General features: G+C 50.0%; 1 protein-coding gene across 1 annotated transcript in view; it reads left to right on the plus strand.

Annotated features, from left to right (window-relative positions):
* LOC144509113 (uncharacterized) overlaps positions 1-14,922 on the plus strand; it is a 32,101-nt gene extending 17,179 nt beyond the window's left edge. Inside the window, exons 2-6 of the mRNA XM_078237482.1 lie at positions 2,014-2,084; positions 6,164-6,232; positions 7,943-7,997; positions 11,939-11,975; positions 13,362-14,922. Of these exons, the coding sequence (XP_078093608.1) occupies positions 2,014-2,084; positions 6,164-6,232; positions 7,943-7,997; positions 11,939-11,975; positions 13,362-13,398 (269 nt within the window). The 3' untranslated portion in view covers positions 13,399-14,922. The remainder of the gene's footprint in view (positions 1-2,013; positions 2,085-6,163; positions 6,233-7,942; positions 7,998-11,938; positions 11,976-13,361) is intronic.
* Positions 14,923-19,635: the final 4,713 nt, after the last annotated feature.

Below are 19,635 nucleotides of genomic sequence, written 5' to 3' on the forward strand. Positions count from 1 at the left end.
ACTGTCATCCCTCTATAGCAAGGACAATGTGGGCGGCACAGTGGTTAGTACTGTTGCCTCACAGCACCAGGGACCCTTGTTCAATTCCCAGCTTGGGTCACTGCCATTGCGGAGTCTGCACGTTCTCCCCGTGTCAGCGTGGGTTTCCTCCAGGTGCTCCGGTTTCCTCCCATACTCCGAAAGACATGCGGGTTAGGTGGATTGGCCATGCTAAATTGTCCCTTAGTGTCAGGGATTTAGCAGGGTAATTATGTCAGGTTACTGGGATAGGGACTGGGTGAGATTGTTGCCGGTGCAGGCTTGATGGGCCAAATGGCCTCCTTTTGCACTGGAGGGATTCCATGCTTCCAGGACAAGGTGCATGGGAACATGTTCTCCCCGTGTCTGCATGGGTTTCCTCCGAGTGCTCCGGTTTCCTCCCACAGTCTGAAAGAGGTGATGGTTAGGTGCATTGGCCGTGCTAAATTCTTTCTCAGTGTACCCAAACAGGTGCCGGAGTGTGGCGACTGGGGATTTTCACAGTAACTTCATCGCAGTGTTAATGTAAGCCTACTTGTGACTAATAAATAAACTTTACTTTTATGTGGGAGGTAACATTGTGAGGAGCCTTGAATTGGAAAAGGAGGCCCATGAAGGAGGTCCCCCAACCCCCCCCCTCAACCACCACCCCCCCTCAACCACAACCCCCCAAAACCCCTCTCTGGCCACAACCCCTCCCCCACCACAATTCCTACACCGCCACAACCCCCCGCACCCCCACCCTTTCTTGTCTGAGGCCCAAGTGGACGTCCCAGCCGGAGTTCCCATCCAGCGCTGCTGAAAAGGTTTGGCCTGTTGGAACAGAGGGTCATAAATTAACCATTAAATGGCCACCTAATTGGCAGGATGGGAAGTATGTTTCTTCAGATAATAAACATATAACAAAACTTACTGCAAGTTATAAATCAAAGAAAGGGTTTCATAGAGAAACTTCATTACTCCAAACTTGGGGCCTCGCCCTGGGCCAATCCAAATTCCCCATAATTCCCAACAAAAAATTGCCCCTTAGAGTCCTGGGATGTGTAGGTTAGAGGGGTTAGCGGGTAAAATATGTGGGGGTAGGGCCTGGGTGGGATTGTGGTCGGTGCAGACTCGATGGGCCGAATGGCCTCCTTCTGCACTGTAGGGTTTCTATGATTTCTGGGAACAGGTTCTAATTTATGGTGAGTCAGCTGGTCAGCTGACCATCACATCATTCTGTAATTGGTTCCATGGTTTACTGGGTCAGCTGACCCTTACAGCTTGTTCCCATTGGTCACATTATATCCAATACAAAGTTGTCACCAGTTACATTCTAACAGGTGGGCTGCCCGAGAACTGGCCAACTGACCCATAGGCACATCACAGCCGGGACAGAGGCGGGTGGATAGTGGGCGAGGGACCCAGATAATTCTCCGCGCCCTCTCCCTCCCTCTGTCAAACCCGTCTGTCGTGGGCGCTAAGATATAAGGAGAGGCTGGATAGACTGGGACTTTTTTCTCTGGGGCGTAGGAGTCTGAGGGGTGACCTTATAGAGGTCTATAAAATAATGAGGGGCATAGATCAGCTAGATAGTCAATATCTTTTCCCAGAGGTAGGGGAGTCTAAAACTAGAGGGCATAGGTTTAAGGTGAGAGGGGAGAGATACAAAAGGGTCCAGAGGGGCAATTGTTTCACACAGAGGGTGGCGAGTGTCTGGAACAAGCTGCCAGAGGTAGTAGTAGAGGCGGGTACAATTTTATCTTTTAAAAAGCATTTAGACAGTTACATGGGTAAGATGGGTATAGAGGGATATGGGCCAAATGCGGGCAATTGGGACTAGCTTCAGGGTTTTAAAAAAAGGGCGGCATGGACAAGTTGGGCCAAAGGGCCTGTTTCCATGCTGTAAACCTCTATGACTATGACTAGGATTCTCTTCATTAAGACTCACAAACCCTTTTCTATTTCCCTTGCCTTTCTGGTTGCTCACTTAAACCTTTCCCTCTTCCTTGACAGCTGAGGGAGATGAGGAGGAGGCGGAAGACTACAAAGACGGTTCCCTCTGCAGTTACTGCGCCTTCTGCGAAGTGAGTAACCCAACTCCGGTGATTCTGCAGATTGACTGATCAGGTTTCCGCTGCCGGGCGAGGCACAGTGTCTGGCTTCATCGGGAAGGCAGATGGCAGACAATTCACAAACTCACAGCCCCAGTATAACGTTTATTCGTTAGTCACAGGTCAGGCTTACATTAACACTGCAATGAAAAGCAGCCAGCATAATTAAGGACCCCACACACCCCGGACATTCTCTCTTCCACCTTCTTCCGTCGGGAAAAAGATACAAAAGTCTGAGGTCACGTACCAACCGACTCAAGAACAGCTTCTTCCCTGCTGCTGGTAGACTTTAGAATGTACCTACCCTAGATTAAGTTGATCTTTCTCTACACCCTAGCTATGGCTGTAACATTACATTCTTCACTCTCTCCTTTCCTTCTCTATGAATGGTATGCTTTGTCTGTACAGCGCGCAAGAAACAATGCTTTTCATTTTATGCTAATACATGTGGCAATAATGAATCAAATCAAATCATTATCCTCGGTCTCTGGATTACTGCAATGAAGTTACTGTGAAGTTCCCCTCATCACCACACTCCGGCGCCTGTTTGGATCGATGCACCCGCACATCTTTGGAGTGGGGGAGGAAACCAGAGCACCCGGAGGAAACCCACGCAGACACAGGGACAAATGTATGAACTCCATACAAGACAACTCCACCCAAGGCTGGAATCGAACCCGGTTCCCTGGCGCTGTGAAGCAGCAGTGCTAACCATTGTGCCGCTGTGCCACCCCCCCATAACATTGATAATGTGAGTCAACTGCCCATTCCAGGAACTGCCCATTACTAATTCCCACTGAGCAAGATTTGGAAGTTGAAGGGCAGCTTTCCAATCAACTTTCTTCATAGATCTTCATAAGAACATAAGAAATAGGAGCAGGAGTAGGCCATCTAGCCCCTCGAGCCTGCCCCGCCATTCAATAAGATCATGGCTGATCTGACGTGGATCAGTACCACTTACCCGCCTGATCCCCATAACCCTTAATTCCCTTACCGATCAGGAATCCATCCATCCGCGCTTTAAACATATTCAGCGAGGTAGCCTCCACCACCTCAGTGGGCAGAGAATTCCAGAGATTCACCACCCTCTGGGAGAAGAAGTTCCTCCTCAACTCTGTCTTAAACCGACCCCCCTTTATTTTGAGGCTGTGTCCTCTAGTTTTAACTTCCTTACTAAGTGGAAAGAATCTCTCCGCCTCCACCCTATCCAGCCCCCGCATTATCTTATAAGTCTCCATAAGATCCCCCCTCATCCTTCTAAACTCCAACGAGTACAAACCCAATCTCCTCAGCCTCTCCTCATAATCCAAACCCCTCATCTCAGGTATCAACCTGGTGAACCTTCTCTGCACTCCCTCCAATGCCAATATATCCTTCCTCATATAAGGGGACCAATACTGCACACAGTATTCCAGCTACGGCCTCACCAATGCCCTGTACAGGTGCATCAAGACATCCCTGCTTTTATATTCTATCCCCTTCGCAATATAGGCCAACATCCCATTTGCCTTCTTGATCACCTGTTGTACCTGCAGACTGGGCTTTTGCGTCTCATGCACAAGGACCCCCAGGTCCCTTTGCACGGTAGCATGTTTTAATTTGTTTCCATTGAGATAGTAATCCCATTTGTTATTATTTCCTCCAAAGTGTATAACCTCGCATTTCTCAACGTTATACTCCATTTGCCATATCCTCGCCCACTCACTCAGCCTGTCCAAATCTCTCTGCAGATCTTCTCCGTCCTCCACACGATTCACTTTTCCACTTATCTTTGTGTCGTCTGCAAACTTCGTTACCCTACACTCCGTCCCCTCCTCCAGATCATCTATATAAATGGTAAACAGTTGCGGCCCGAGTACCGATCCCTGCGGCACGCCACTAGTTACCTTCCTCCAACCGGAAAAACACCCATTTATTCCGACTCTTTGCTTCCTGTCGGATAGCCAGTCCCCAATCCACTCATAAAATAAGCACTAAGTAACGCACACTTCCCCAGCAACAAGACACCTTAAGATCTGGGGAAGCAGTGACATATTGTCACTGGCCTAGCAATCCAGAGACCCAGGGTAATGATTTGATTTGATTTATTATTGCCGCATATATTAACATACAGTGAAAAGCATTGTTTCTTGGGTGCTACACAGACAAAGCATACAGTTCATAGAGAAGGAAAGGAGACAGTGCAGAATGTAGTGTTACAATCATAGCTAGGGTGTAGAGAAAGATCAACTTAATATAAGGTAGGGTCCATTCAAAAGTCTGATGGCAGCAGGAAAGAAGCTGTTCTTGAGTCGGTTGGTACGTGACCTCAGACTTTTGTATCTTTTTCCCGACGGAAGAAGGTGGAAGAGAGAATGTCCGGGCTGCGTGGGGTCTTTAATTATGTTGGCTGCTTTGCCGAGGCAGCGGGAAGTGTAGACAGAGTCAATGGATGGGATAAAAGCAAATTACTGCGGATGCTGGAATCTGAAACCACAAGTGAAAATGCTGGAAAATCTCAGCAGGTCTGGCAGCATCTGTAAGGAGAGAAAAGAGCTGACGTTTCCAGTCCGGACGACCCTTTTGTCTGACATAGGGTCATCTGGAATCAAAACCTCAGCTCTTTTCCTCAGAAGCTGGAACGCCTGAAACAGACCTTTGCGGAGCATGTCTGTTTTGCTGGACGGGTGAACACGGAGGTAAAGGGGGAAGTGCCGGTAAGATTGGGCGTCCAGCCCATTAAGTCAATTTTAAATGCCTGCTAATGCTTTTAAAATGGCCGACGCACCCTGTTTCGGGCACGGTCCCGAGCGTGGCCATTTTGAGCACTTGGTAAAGGGGGGAACGAACGCAGAGGCGGTCGTGGATTGCGCTACTCGCCTCACGCCCGATTTTACCAAGTTTTCGCACCCGAAAATGAACGCAACGCGATGGTAAAATCGGGCCCCATAGAACATAGAAAAACTACAGCACAATACAGGCCCTTCAGCCCACAAAGTTGTGCCGAACATGTCCCTACCTTAGCAATTACTAGGCTTACCTATAACTCTCTCTCTTACTAAGTTCCATGTACTTACCTAAAAGTCTCTTAAAAGACCCTATCGAATCCGCCTCCACCACCGTTGCTGGCAGCCCATTCCACGCACCCACCACCCTCTGAGTGAAAAACTTATCCCCGACATCTCCTCTGTACCTACTCCCCAGCACCTTAAACCTGTGTCCTCTTGTGGCAACCATTTCAGCCCTGGGAAAAAGCCTCTGACTGTCCACTCGATCAATACCTCTCAACATCTTATACACCTCTATCAGGTCACCCCTCATCCTTCGTCTCTCCAAGGAGAAAAGGCCGAGCTCACACAACTTATCCTCATAAGGCATGCCCCCCAACAATCATAGAAATCATAGAAACCCGACAGTGCAGAAGGAGGCCATTCGGCCCATCGAGTCTGCACCGACCACAATCCCACCCAGGCTCTACCACCATATCCCTACATATTTACCCGCTAATCCCTCTAACCTACGCATCTCAGGACTCTAAGGGGCAATTTTTAGCATGGCCAATCAACCTAACCCGCACATCTTTGGACTGTGGGAGGAAACCGGAGCACCCGGAGAAAACCCACGCAGACACGAGGAGAATGTGCAAACTCCACACAGGCAGTGACCCAAGCCGGGAATCGAACCCAGGTCCCTGGAGCTGTGAAGCAGCAGTGCTAACCACTGTGCTACTGTGCCGCCCATGTTGCCAACCCAGGCAACATCCTTGTAAATCTCCTCTGCACCCTTTCTATGGCTTCCACATCCTTCCTGTAATGAGGCGACCAGAACTGAGCACAGTACTCCAAGTGGGGTCTGACCAGGGTCTTATATAGCTGCAACATTATCTCACGACTCCTAAACTCAATTCCTCGATTGATGAAGGCCAGTACACCATGTTTCTTTTTTCAGCCCCCCTTCTTCTCCCCTCACCCTGGATTTGAAGCTGCTTTTTATTTAAATTTTCCAGGTACTTTTTAACTTTCTCTTTCTTTTTTGAGAATTTTCTTACACTAAATGCCTTCCTGCTCCCACAGCACTGCGATGAGTGTGATAAGTGCCCTTGTGAAGAAGAAGACAAGAGCGAGCATTGTGAGGATTGCAAGGTAAGACTGTTCATCCTTCCTTCTATTAAGACCATAAGATATAGGAGCAGGATTAGACCATTTGGCCCATCAATTCTGCTCCGCCATTCAAGCACGGCTGATATGATTCTCATCCCCATTCTCCTGTCTTCCCCCATTAACCCTTGATCCCTTTATTGATCAAGAACCTATCTATCTCTGTCTTAAAGACACTCAATGACCCGGCCTCCGCAGCCTTCTGAGGCAAAGAGTTCCACAGATTCCTCACCCTCTGGCCAAAGAAATTCCTCCTCATCTCAGTTTTAAAGGAGCGTCCCTTCGCTCTGAGGTTGTGCCCTCAAGTTCTAGTCTCTCCCCCACTAGTGGAAACATCCTCTCCACGTCCACTCTCTTAGGCCTCTAATTAGGCCTAATCCAGCAACTCTGACTGAGCCTTGGCACCAGGGGCGTCTCAAGAAACGCCATCTGTGCTGTCGAGGGAGGCGATGGCCCAGTGGCATTGTCGCTAGACTATAGATCCAGAAACTCAACTAATGTTCTGGGGACCCCGGGTTTGAATCCTGTCACGGCAGATGGTGGGAATTTGAATTAAATTTTTTAAAATCTGGAATTAAGAATCCACTGATGACCCATTGTTGATTGTCGGGAAAACCCATCTGGTTCACAAATGTCCTTGAGGGAAGGAAATCTGCCGTCTTTACCCTGTCTGGCCTACATGTGACTCCAACTGCTCCCCAAGGGCAACTAGGGATGAGCAATAAATGCTGGCCCAGCCACCGACGCCCGTGTCCCACAAACGAATAAGAAGAAGAATAGAGAGATGCTGGCTTAGCATTCTAATGTCTTCTGCTAAATTGCCCCTTAGTGTCAGGGGGAATAGCAGGGTAAATACATGGGGTTACAAGGATAGGCTCTGGGTGGGATTGTTGTCGATGCAGGCCCGATGGTCCAAATGGCCTCCTTCTGCACTGTAGGGATTCTGTGATTCTGTGATCTCTATTTTAAATGAGTGACCCTGATTTTTAAACAGTGACCCCCTAGTTGTAGATTCTCCCACAAGAGTAAACATCCTCTCCACGTCCACCCAATCCCCTCGGGATCTTGCATGTTCCAATCAAGCCTCCTCTTCGAAATTCCAGAGGATACAGGCAGCGAACACCCCATAGAATCATAGAATCCAACAGTGCAGAAGGAGGCCATTGAGCCCATTGAGTCTGCACCGACCACAATCCCACCCAGGCCCTATCTCTGTAACCCCATGCATTTACCCTAGCTGGTCCCCCTGACACTAAGAGGCATTTTAGCATGGCCAATCCACCTAACCCGCAAATCTTTGGACTGTGGGAGGAAACCGGAGCACCCGGAGGAAACCCACACAGACGGTGACCCAGGCCGGGGTTCGAACCCGGGACCCTGGCGCTGTGGGGCAGCAGTGCTAACCACTGCGCCACCGTGCTGCCCTCTGTTAAATCTCCCCTGTAACCAACTCTGCTGTAAGATGACGGTGCCCTCTGTGAACATATTTGCCTCCCTCTCTCTCTCTCTCTCTCCATTGTTACAATCCCTCTGTCCCCACTCTTTCAGTGTGTAAGACATCCCTTGGGGTGTATCTTTCATTGCCCCTTATAACCCTTGACCCTGGCCGGCTAGCGAAAGCCCCCACCCCCTGCCACGCCTTCCGTTTCAAAAATGCATCCCAAATAATATTTATTTTCTGGTTTTTTTTCACAGTATTGTCAATTCTGCTATGTCTGCCCCGTAATATGTGAAACAGTTTGCAAGCCAGGTGGGTAATATTTGGACCACTGTCCTGTCTCTCTCAGTCGGGTGATTTTTACCAGAGCATGTCATTGTAACTGCGCTACATTCTGAAGTGTCTGATGTGGAGATGCCAGCGTTGGACTGGGGTGGGCACAGTAAGAAGTCTTGCAACACCAGGTTAAAGCCCGACAGGTTTATTTGGTATCACGAACTTTCGGAGCGTTGCTCCTTCATTAGGTGCCTTGGGGATGGTAAACCTGGACTCGTAAACCTGAGGTCAGGGCTAATGTTTTCAAAAAATTCTTTCATGCCAGGTGGGCATCGCTGGCAAGGCCAGCAGTTGTTGCCCATTCCCAGTTGCCCCTCGAGGAGGTGGTGTGTGAGCCACCTTCTTGGACCGCTACAGTCCCTGAAGTGTAGATCCACCCACCGTGCTGTTAGGGAGGGAATTTCAGGATTTTGACCCAGCCACAGTGAAGGAATGGTGGATATATTTCCAAGTCAGGATGGTATGTGGCTTGGATGGGAACTTGGCATTCCCATGCCCCTTGTCCTGGAATCATAGAATCCCTCCAGTGCAGAAGGAGGCCATTCGGCCCATCAAGCCTGCACCAGCAACAATCCCACCCAGGCCCTATCGCAGTAACCCTGCTAATCCCCCGACATTCAGGGGCAATTTAGCATGGTTAACCCATCTAACCCGCATGCCTTCTGGACTGTGGGAGGAAACCGGAACATCCGGAGGAAACCCACGCAGACACGGGGAGAACGTGCAGACTCTGCACAGACAGTGACCCAAGGCCCGAATTGAACCCGGGTCCCTGGCGCTGTGAGACAGCAGTGCTAACCCACTGTGCCACCGTGCCGCCCACATGGGTTCTGGAGACATGAGTTCAAATCTCACCCTGACAGCAACAGGAGTTTTAATTCAATTAGTTTATTTATTAGTGTCACAAGTAGGCTTACATTAACACTGCAATGAAGTCACTGTGAAAATCCCCTAGACACCACACTCTGGCGCCTGTTCGCGTACACTGAGGGAGAATTTAGCATGGCCAATGCACCTAACCAGCACGTCTTTCATACTGTGGGAGGAAACCGGAGCACCCGGAGGAAACCCATGCAGACACGGGGGGAATGTGCAAACTCCACTCAGACAGTGACCCAAGACAGGAATCGAACCCAGGTCCCTGGAGCTGTGAGGCAGCAGTGCTAACCACTCTGCCGCCCCTAATCAGTTAAAACATAGAAACATAGAAGATAGGAGCAGGAGGAGGCCATTCGGCCCTTCGAGCCTGCTCCACCATTCATCACGATCATGGCTGATCATCCAACTCAATAGCCTAATCCTGCTTTCTCCCCCATAACCTTTGATCCCATTCGCCCCAAGTGCTATATCCAGCCACCTCTTGAATACATTCAATGTTTTGGCATCAACTACTTCCTGTGGTAGCGAATTCCACAGGCTCACCACTCTTTGGGTGAAGAAATGTCTCCACATCTCCGTCCTAAATGGTCTACCACGGATGCTAGAGTCATTAATAAAGGTTATGAAACCATTGTCGGAAAATCCCATCTGGTTCACCAATGTCCTTTAGGGAAAGAAATCTGCCGTCCTTACCCGGTCTGGCCTACCAGTCCAATACGAATATGGTTGTCTCTTACCTGCCCCTTGGAAGTTCCGAGCGAGACACTACGAAGTTACGAAGCATCAGACCACACCAGTAAGGAACCCCATGTGGACCACAGGGCACTCCGGAATGCTGAACCCCAAAGGCCTTCACTGGGAATTGAACCAAAATGATGGCGTTCATCGAGCGAGACTATTCAGGCCAGAGAGATCAACTGGGCCAATGTTGATCGCCGAGGGAGGTTAACATTTAGGTCGATTAGACTGAGAGCCTCTCGGTTAATTTTCCCAGCCTCTGCTGCCTTCCCCAGGAGACGTCAGTGTTTGAGCTGGGATACAGAGAATAGATATTGTGGCACACAATGCATTGGAAGCCTTGTGGCTGGATGGGTTAGTGCCCCGCCTCTGAACGCGAAGCTCCGGGTTCGATTCCCACGCCAGGACGTGAATGCCACAGAGGGAGCATTCACAACGCGGCCAAATGGGTTGAGTGTGTGAGGATCGAGTGTTATTGATATTTTTATGTTTAAGAGGCGGCACGATGGCACAGTGGGTTAGCACTGCTGCCTCACAGCGCCAGGGACGCGGGTTCGATTCCCGGCTTGGATCACTGTCTGTGCGGAGTCTGCACGTTCTCCCCGTGTCTGCGTGGGTTTTCTCCGGGCGCTCCGCTTTCTTCCCACAGTCCGAAAGACGTGCTGGTTAGGGTGCATTGGCCGTGCTCAATTCTCCCTCAGTGTACCCGAACAGGCGCCGGAGTGTGGCGACTAGGGGATTTTCACAGTAACTTCATTGCGGTGTTAATGTAAGCCTACTTGTGACTAATAAATAAACTTTAAATTTAGGAATATTTATTCAGCAGGGTAAGGACAACTGTTTATTCAGCAGGGTAAGGATCACTGTTTATTCAGCAGGGAAAGGATCACTTTATTCAGCAGGGTAAGGATCACTGTGTATTCAGCAGGGTAAGGATCACTGTGTAATCAGCAGGGTAAGGATCACTGTTTATTCAGCAGGGAAAGGATCACTTTATTCAGCAGGGTAAGGATCACTGTGTATTCAGCAGGGTAAGGATCACTGCGTATTCAGCAGGGTAAGGATCACTGTGTATTCAGCAGGGTAAGGATCACTGTGTATTCAGCAGGGAAAGGATCACTGTGTATTCAGCAGGGTAAGGATCACTGTGTATTCAGCAGGGTAAGGATCACTGTGTATTCAGCAGGGTAAGGATCACTGTGTATTCAGCAGGGTAAGGATCACTGTGTATTCAGCAGGGTAAGGATCACTGTGTATTCAGCAGGGTAAGGATCACTGTGTATTCAGCAGGGTAAGGATCACTGTGTATTCAGCAGGGTAAGGATCACTGTGTATTCAGCAGGGTAAGGATCACTGTGTATTCAGCAGGGTAAGGATCATTCACTGTGTATTCAGCAGGGTAAGGATCATTCACTGTGTATTCAGCAGGGTAAGGATCACTGTGTATTCAGCAGGGTAAGGATCACTGTGTATTCAGCAGGGTAAGGATCACTGTGTATTCAGCAGGGTAAGGATCACTGTGTATTCAGCAGGGTAAGGATCACTGTGTATTCAGCAGGGTAAGGATCATTCACTGTGTATTCAGCAGGGTAAGGATCACTGTGTATTCAGCAGGGTAAGGATCACTGTGTATTCAGCAGGGTAAGGATCACTGTGTATTCAGCAGGGTAAGGATCACTGTGTATTCAGCAGGGTAAGGATCACTGCGTATTCAGCAGGGTAAGGATCACTGCGTATTCAGCAGGGTAAGGATCACTGCGTATTCAGCAGGGTAAGGATCACTGCGTATTCAGCAGGGTAAGGATCACTGCGTATTCAGCAGGGTAAGGATCACTGCGTATTCAGCAGGGTAAGGATCACTGCGTATTCAGCAGGGTAAGGATCACTGCGTATTCAGCAGGGTAAGGATCACTGTGTATTCAGCAGGGTAAGGATCACTGTGTATTCAGCAGGGTAAGGATCACTGTGTATTCAGCAGGGTAAGGATCACTGTGTATTCAGCAGGGTAAGGATCACTGTGTATTCAGCAGGGTAAGGATCACTGTGTATTCAGCAGGGTAAGGATCACTGTGTATTCAGCAGGGTAAGGATCACTGTGTATTCAGCAGGGTAAGGATCACTGTGTATTCAGCAGGGTAAGGATCACTGTGTATTCAGCAGGGTAAGGATCACTGTGTATTCAGCAGGGTAAGGATCACTGTGTATTCAGCAGGGTAAGGATCACTGTGTATTCAGCAGGGTAAGGATCACTGTGTATTCAGCAGGGTAAGGATCACTCACTGCCTCTGTTTTTCTTTCAGGGAGCTATGTGGATGAATTTTCATCGACAATATACCAGTGAGTAAACCCAACTGTCAGCTCCTTATCCAGCACAGAATTTCAATAACTCGGAACAACATAACACAGGATGTGAGTGAGTGAGTGAGTGAGTGAGTGAGTGAGTGAGTGAGTGAGTGAGTGAGAGAGTGAGTGAGTGAGTGAGTGAGTGAGTGAGTGAGTGAGTGAGTGAGTGAGAGAGTGAGTGAATGATTGAGTGAGAGTGTGTGTGAATGAGTGAGTGAGTGAGTGAGTGAGTGATGGGGAGTGTGTGTGAGTGAGTGAGTGAGTGGGGGAGTGAGTGAGTGAGTGAGCGAGTGAGTGAATGAGTGAGGGGTGGGGAGTGAGTGAGTGCGGGAGTGAGTGAGTGAATGAGGGAGTGAGTGAGGGAGTGAATGAGTGAGTGAGTGAGTGGGTGGATGGGGAGTGTGTGAGTGAGTGAGAGTGTGTGTGTGAATGAGTGTGTGAGTGAATGAGTGAGTGTGAGTGAATGAGTGAGTGAGTGGATGGGAAGTGTGTGAGTGAGTGAGTGAGTGAGTGAGTGAGTGAGTGAGTGAGTGAGTGAGTGAATGAATGAGTGAGGGAGTGAATGAGTGAGTGTGTCAGTGAGTGTGTGAGTGAGTGAGTGGATGGGAAGTGTGTGAGTGAGGGATGGAGTGAGTGAGTGAATGAGTGAGTGAATGAGTAAATGAGTGAATGAATGAGTGAGTGAGGGAGTGAGTGAGGGAGTGAGTGAATAAGTGAGTGAGTGAGGGAGTGAGTGGGTGTGAGTGGGCAAGTGAATGAGCGTGAGTGAGTGAGTGAGTGAATGAGTGAGGGAGTGAGTGAATAAGTGAGTGAGTGAGGGAGTGAGTGGGTGAGTGAGTGAATGAGTGAGGGAGTGAGTGGGTGAGGGAGTGAGTGAGTGAGTGAGTGAGTGAGTGAGTGAGTGAGGGAGTGAGGGAATGAGTGATGGCGAGTGTGTGAGTGAGTGACAGGGGAGTGAGTGTGTGAGGGACGGGGAGTGAGTGAGTGAGTGACAGGGGAGTGAGTGAGTGAGTGAGTGTGAGTGAGTGTGTGAGTGAATGAGTGAGTGAATGAGTGAGTGAGTGAGTGAGTGTGAGTGAGTGTGTGAGTGAGTGAATGAGTGAGTGAGCGAGTGAGCGAGTAAGTGAGTGAGTGAGTGCGTGAGTGAGTGAGTGGATGGGAAGTGTGTGAGTGAGTGAGTGAATGAGTGAGTGAGTGAGCGAGCGAGCGAGCGAGCGAGCGAGTGAGCGGGCGAGTGAGTGTGTGAGGGATTATGGATGGAGTGATGGGATCTGTTCACCTCTGTCTCAGGTTTATTGCCTGTTTCCCGGTTTCCAGTTTGCGGAGAGGAGCCTCGTTCTGAGCGCGGACATCTTGGATTTACCATCTTCTCTCTTCCAGGTCCATCGCTAACATCTTCGAGCAGCCAGAGCACTAGTCGTGTGGATTCGAGGCAAAGCTTCCAGATAGAGAAACCACTCCACCTTGCTGCCTTTCACGCTTAGTACTGATGAACTGTATCGCTAATCAAACCTGTTCTGCCCTGCGTCACAACCCAGAATCTATTGTACGGAGGAGGGGAGAGGAAGATCCCAGTGGCCCTCACCCTGCCCCTCACCGCTCCCCACCCCCCTCTACCCACCTCCACTCACTCCCTCCACCCCCATCCACCCCTCCCACCCCCGGGAGACAAGCTCCAATCCATTAGTATGGATTTCCAAGGCCCCGCCTGTTGTAGGTGACCGGTCCCTGCGGATGTTCCTTTCCCAGGTTGGACCCATCACCTTGACCCCTCCCCGGGGGCCTACACCTGACCCCCGGTTTCAGCCAAGCCTGGTTGTCTCTTCACTGCTCTTGTGCGGCCTAGCGAGTCACTGAAGCCTCACCACCACCTCCTGGCTAGGCCGACAAATAGGCCGGCTTTGCCCGGGAGCGAATCGAAATAAAGGACAGGGGTGGGTGGGGGGTCGAGCAAAGATGCCTGGGCCTCCAGGCCGGTGAAGAGGGGGTGGGGGAGGGTGGGGAAGGGCTTGTCCTCTGTTAGGCCTAAGCTTGCACAGACTGATTGAGGCCCAAGTTTCCTCATCAACTGAAGAAATAAGGTGCCCCTTCGCCAGATTCCCTTTATTTACAAAATAATCTCCACTCCTAAGAGTGCTTCAGGTACCAAATCTGAATCCGGAGTGTCAGTAGCCCTGACACTCCCACATTTATACGCAAGTGAGGCTCCCTGATTGGGCAGGCAATCACTACCTCAATCAAGGAGCTCATACTCTAAGAGGCCCACCTCACAGGCCTCGTTGAGGTCATTACAACCGACATGATCCCTTTGCCTGGAGAGTTTGGCCCTTTTTAGTAGTCGACCCTACTTTCTCTGGGAAACAAGTCTCCACAAGCCCCCTACACAAGCCTCAGACTCTTCTCGGTCGGGGTGAACCCCCAACAACCCTTTCCTTTAAGTTAATTAATTAACACCTCCACAAAAAGAGAGGAGTGCCGCACAGGCTTAGTAAATATTGGCGACAGTCATTCCCATATTCCTTAACCACTGATGCCCATACGCAGATCCAATCTGTCTCCCTGTTCCATGTTCCCAAAGTGATCAGATCCTGTCTTATTTAGGGACATAATTCTCTGTCCAATCCCACCTCCACTCTCTTACAGAATAAACCCGCACGGTTAGATAATTCTTTTCTCCACGGCCCTGCTACCGATCTGTCCTCGTGTCGATATTTATTTAAAAGATGCTCATTTTTGTCTTACTAAGCTGACGTACTCATGTCTTTGCCCCCCGCCCCCCCCCCCCCCCCACACCCACCCCCCCGGCCCGGCTCCCCCCCGCCTCCCATTATCGTCTGCTGTGATGGTGGGTGGCGGAGTGCGGGACAGTCCATTCAGAGTATGAACCTGTGATAAATTATTAAAATGGGGGACAGATGGCAAATCTCCCTCTTGTTCTGGTCCTGTGTCTCACTGACTTTCTCTGCTTCATCTAACCCTCCTCAGAAGGGACGCGGCGTCCATGGCACAATGGTTGGCACTGCTGCCTCACAGCGCCAGGGACTCGGGTTCGATTACAGCCTCGGGTGGAGTTGCCTTGTGTGGAGTTCGTCCCAAATCTGCGTGGGTTTCCTCCGGGTGCTCCGGTTTCCTCCCACACTCCAAAGATGTGCAAGTTAGGTGGATTGGCCATGCTAACTTGCCCCTTAATGTCCAAAGATGTGCGGGTTAGGTGGATTAGCCATGCTAAATTGCCCCTTAGTGTCCAAAGATGTGCAGGTTAGGTGGATTAGCCATGCTAAATTGCCCCTTAGTGTCCAAAGATGTGCAGGTTAGGTGGATTAGTGGAGTAAATACGTGACATTTTGGGATAGGGTAAAATGCTCTGTTGGAGAATCGGTATGGACCTGATGGGCCAAATGGCCTCCTTCTGAACTGCAAATGTCCGTTGACCTCAGGCTGGATTTACCCATCTTGGCGGCGAGCGTGACTGGGAAATCCCCCCCCGCCGCCCCCCCACCACCTCCGCCCCCCTACCCTCCCGATTCTATGAACAGACTCCTTATCTGGGTTACAGGTTCCACCAGTTCTCTCCAGAACCTTCCACGCTCTGCTGCTCTTCATGCCTGTGTCTAAACGTTCACATTATTCAGCAAGACCTGACCTGGCTATCCCTCCATTTTAAACTCCCTCCATAGTCTCGCCCCCTCCCTATTTCCCCCCCGGCCCTGTGCAACCCTCTGAGATATCTGCTCTCCTCCAATTCCAGGCTCGAGGGCCTCCTTCATTCGTTACCGTTGCACCATTGGTCGCCTTGCCTTCGCAACCTGGGCCCTAAGCTCCGGAATTCCTGCCCTAAACCTCTCCGACTCCCTTTCCCCCGAACGTCCCGCATTGATCAAGTTGTTAGCCATAGAGTCCTAGAGGTTTACAGCATGGAAACAGGCCCTCCGGCCCAACTTGTCCATGCCGCCCAGTTTTTACCACTAAGCTGTTGTGGGAAATTTACCACTTCGGAGTCAGACTTGGAGGTGCAACAAAATATTTGGAATATTTCAGCCTCCGCACTCGCCCTCCCCCCCGCTGGGTCTCGCCCTCACCAACTTACAAATCCACCAGGCTCGTCTTCAGAGCCTGGGATCAAGGTGGATGAAAAGCCCAAATTTGGACACAGCCTTCCGTGACCTGAGGTTGCAACCAGCAAGAACACCGATGTCAAGTGGAGAGTTTGGCACTCAAATTACGCTCAGCAAGCTCCCACAACCGGCAGAGTGGTAATAATACAGATCATCTGTTTGTGTGATGTCGATTGAGGGGTGAATGTTGGCCGAGACACCAACTCCCCTGCACTTCTTCGAAATAGTGGCCCGGGGGATCTTTAACATCCGCCTCTGAGGTCAGATGGCTGGCGGGGCGGGGGGGGGGGGGGGGGGGAGGGTGGGGGTAGGGGAACACCTCGTTTTTACGTCTCATCTGTAAGATGTCACCCAGGGCAGGGCCGCATCCCTTCAGTCCTGCGGGGGAGCGGCATCCTGGATTGCATGTTCGCCTCCGAGACATCTGGGCCGGAATTTTCCGGGAGTTGCCGCCACCGGGATTCTCCGGGTTCTGCAGTGAACGGAGATTTGGCTGAGCGCCAAATTCTCCATCTTCATTTGCAGTGACAATGGGGCTGCCATTCCTGGCCCTCTTGTGTATTTTAATATAATCTCGGAGCTACGCAGAGATGACACTCATTATTTCAACGCGCGAGTTTTAAAAAAAATATCTCTGCAACCTCAAAATGTCTGCACCCACAGATCAACTCTCAGACAAATACAAGAATTCCAAATTTCAAACAGTCTCTACAATTTTCACTGCAGGAATTTGGTTATGGTACATGGGATTTTCACAGTAACTTCATTTGCAGTGTTAATGTAAGCCTTACTTGTAACTATTAAATAAACTTTAAATTTTAAACTTTTAACAAAGAACAAAGAACAAAGAACAATACAGCACAGGAACAGGCCCTTCGGCCCTCCAAGCCCGCGCCACTCCCCGGTCCAGGATTGAATCCTGAATCCAGGATCCCCGCCCAATTTTCCAGCCTATCTACATACCAATATCCTATCCACCGAGCTGTCCCTCACAGCTACGATGCTTTGTTCATTACAACCTATTAACTCACCCCCACCCCCCCATTCCAGACCATGTGATCTCCAGGGAGAGGCGAAAACCCAGAGTGAAAAACCCCAGGGCCAATATGGGGAAAAAAAATCTGGGAAATTCCTCTCCGACCCCCTGAGGCGATCGAAACGAGTCCAGGAGATCACACTGGCCCTGATCGGAAAATGCTTCCCAACCCTAGTCATTTCCACTTCCACGAACACCATATGAATTCCCTGCCCCCGAGACAGGTTCCCAACTATCCGCAGTCTCGCTCTGTACTGGCACCAGCAAGATGATCATAGAATGAAGCCTTGAAACGAGAAACAAGGAACAATTAGCCCGCGCCGCTCCCTGGTCCAGACTAGACCACTCTTTTGTATCCCTCCATTCCCACTCCGTTCATATAGCTGTCTAGATAAGTCTTAAACGTTCCCAGTGTGTCCGCCTCCACCACCTTGCCCGGCAACACATTCCAGGCCCCCACGACCCTCTGTGTGAAATATGTCCTTCTGATATCTGTGTTAAACCTCCCCCCCCTTCACCTTGAACCTATGACCACTCGTGAACGTCACCACCGTCCCGGGGAAAAGCTTCCCACCGTTCACCCTAACTATGCCTTTCATAATTTTATACACCTCTATTAAGTCTCCCCTCATCCTCCGTCTTTCCAAGGAGAACAACCCCAGTTTCCCCAATCTCTCCTCATAACCAAGCCCCTCCATACCAGGCAACATCCTGGTAAACCTCCTCTGTACTCTCTCCAAAGCCTCCACGTCCTTCTGGTAGTGTGGCGACCAGAACTGGACGCAGTATTCCAAATGCGGCCGAACCAACGTTCTATACATCTGCAACATCAGACCCCCAACTCTTATACTCTATGCCCCGTCCTATAAAGGCAAGCATGGTAGGTATTTCGACTCCTTAGTGTACTAATAGCTACACTAACAACCAATCTAAGATAATTTGTTGAACTTGTAACAATTACACTCGCTCGAGGCAGAAACATCAATAATGGCTCTTTGGTCTAGGGGTGCGATTCTCACTTAAGGTGTTCACAATTCACAAGTTTGCCGAGATGCTCCAGGTTCAAATCCCACATGAGTCCTTATTTTGGGCGGCACAATGGCGCAGTGGGTTAGCACTGCTGCCTCACAGCGCCAGGGACCCGGGTTCAATTCCCGGCTTTGGGTCACTGTCTGTGTGGAGTCTGCACATTCTCCCCGTGTCTGCGTGGGTTTCCTCCGGGTGCTCCGGTTTCCTCCCACAGTCCAGAGATGTGCGGTTTAGGTGGATTGACCATGATAAATTGCCCCTTAGTGTCAGGGGCATTAGTAGGGTAAGTATGTGGGGTTGAGGGGCTAGGGCCTGGGTGGGATTGTGGTTGGGGCAGACTCAATGGGCCGAATGGCCTCCTTCTGCACTGTAGGTGTAATAAAAGATAAAAAACACAGGGGTCCAATCTCTACAAACTTAAGGGATCTGTCCAAAGATAATGCTTTTTGTTAGAAGCTTGGGAAGTCTATAGTTCCCCATTCCTTTCCCCACGAGTGGCACGGTGGTGGCACAGCGGGTTAGCACTGCTGCCTCACAGTGCCAGGGACCCAGGTTCAATTCCCAGCTTGGGTGACTGTCTGTGTGGAGTTTGCATGTTCTCCCCATGTCTGCACGAGTTTGCTCCGGTTTCCTCCCACAGTCCGAAGATGTGCAGGTTGGGTGGATCGGCCATGCTAAATTGCCCCTTAGTGTCCAAAGATGAGTAGGTTAGGAGAATCAGTGGGGTAAGTAGGTAGGGGCCGGGTGTGATATTCTGCCGGAGAGTTGGTGCAGAGTCAAAGGGCCGAATGGCCTCCTTCTGCATTTTAGGGATTCTATTCTCTGTAAAACATCTCGGCCAATCTGAGTCGAACCACCAACCAATCAGCACCCTTTTCTCCAGCAATGTAAAATGTTGTGATTGTTTGAAATTTTCATTCTTGTCTCTGTCCTGATGAGTGCAAGATGAAAAACTTCAGCAACATGTCTCTTTTTCAGCGATATTCAAGATGACATCTTTTCTATAGTGCGGTGAGCAGAACTGCACACGGTACTCCAGGTATGGCCTGAAGTTCCAGTAAATTTCCTGACATTAGAATTACCCTGTAACTGGGATTAAAGAACGTCACTGTCTGTGTGTGAGTGTGTGTGTGAGAGTGTGTGTGTGTGTGTGTGTGTGTGAGTGTGAGAGTGTGTGTGAGAGTGTGTGTGAGTGTGTGTGTTTGTGAGTGTGTGTGTGTGTGTGTGAGTGTGTGTTTGTGAGTGTGTGAGAGTGTGTGTATGTGTGTGTGTGTGAGTGTGAGAGTGTGTGTGAGAGTGTGTGTGAGTGTGTGTGTGTGTGTGTGTGTGAGTGTGTGTGTGAGAGTGTGTGTATGTGTGTGTGTGTGTGTGTGAGTGTGAGAGTGTGTGTGAGAGTGTGTGTGAGTGTGTGTGTTTGTGAGTGTGTGTGTGTGTGTGTGAGTGTGTGTTTGTGAGTGTGTGAGAGTGTGTGTAT

This window comes from Mustelus asterias, chromosome 21, assembly GCF_964213995.1.
Source record: "Mustelus asterias chromosome 21, sMusAst1.hap1.1, whole genome shotgun sequence".
In the NCBI taxonomy this organism is placed as follows: Eukaryota; Metazoa; Chordata; class Chondrichthyes; order Carcharhiniformes; family Triakidae; genus Mustelus; species Mustelus asterias.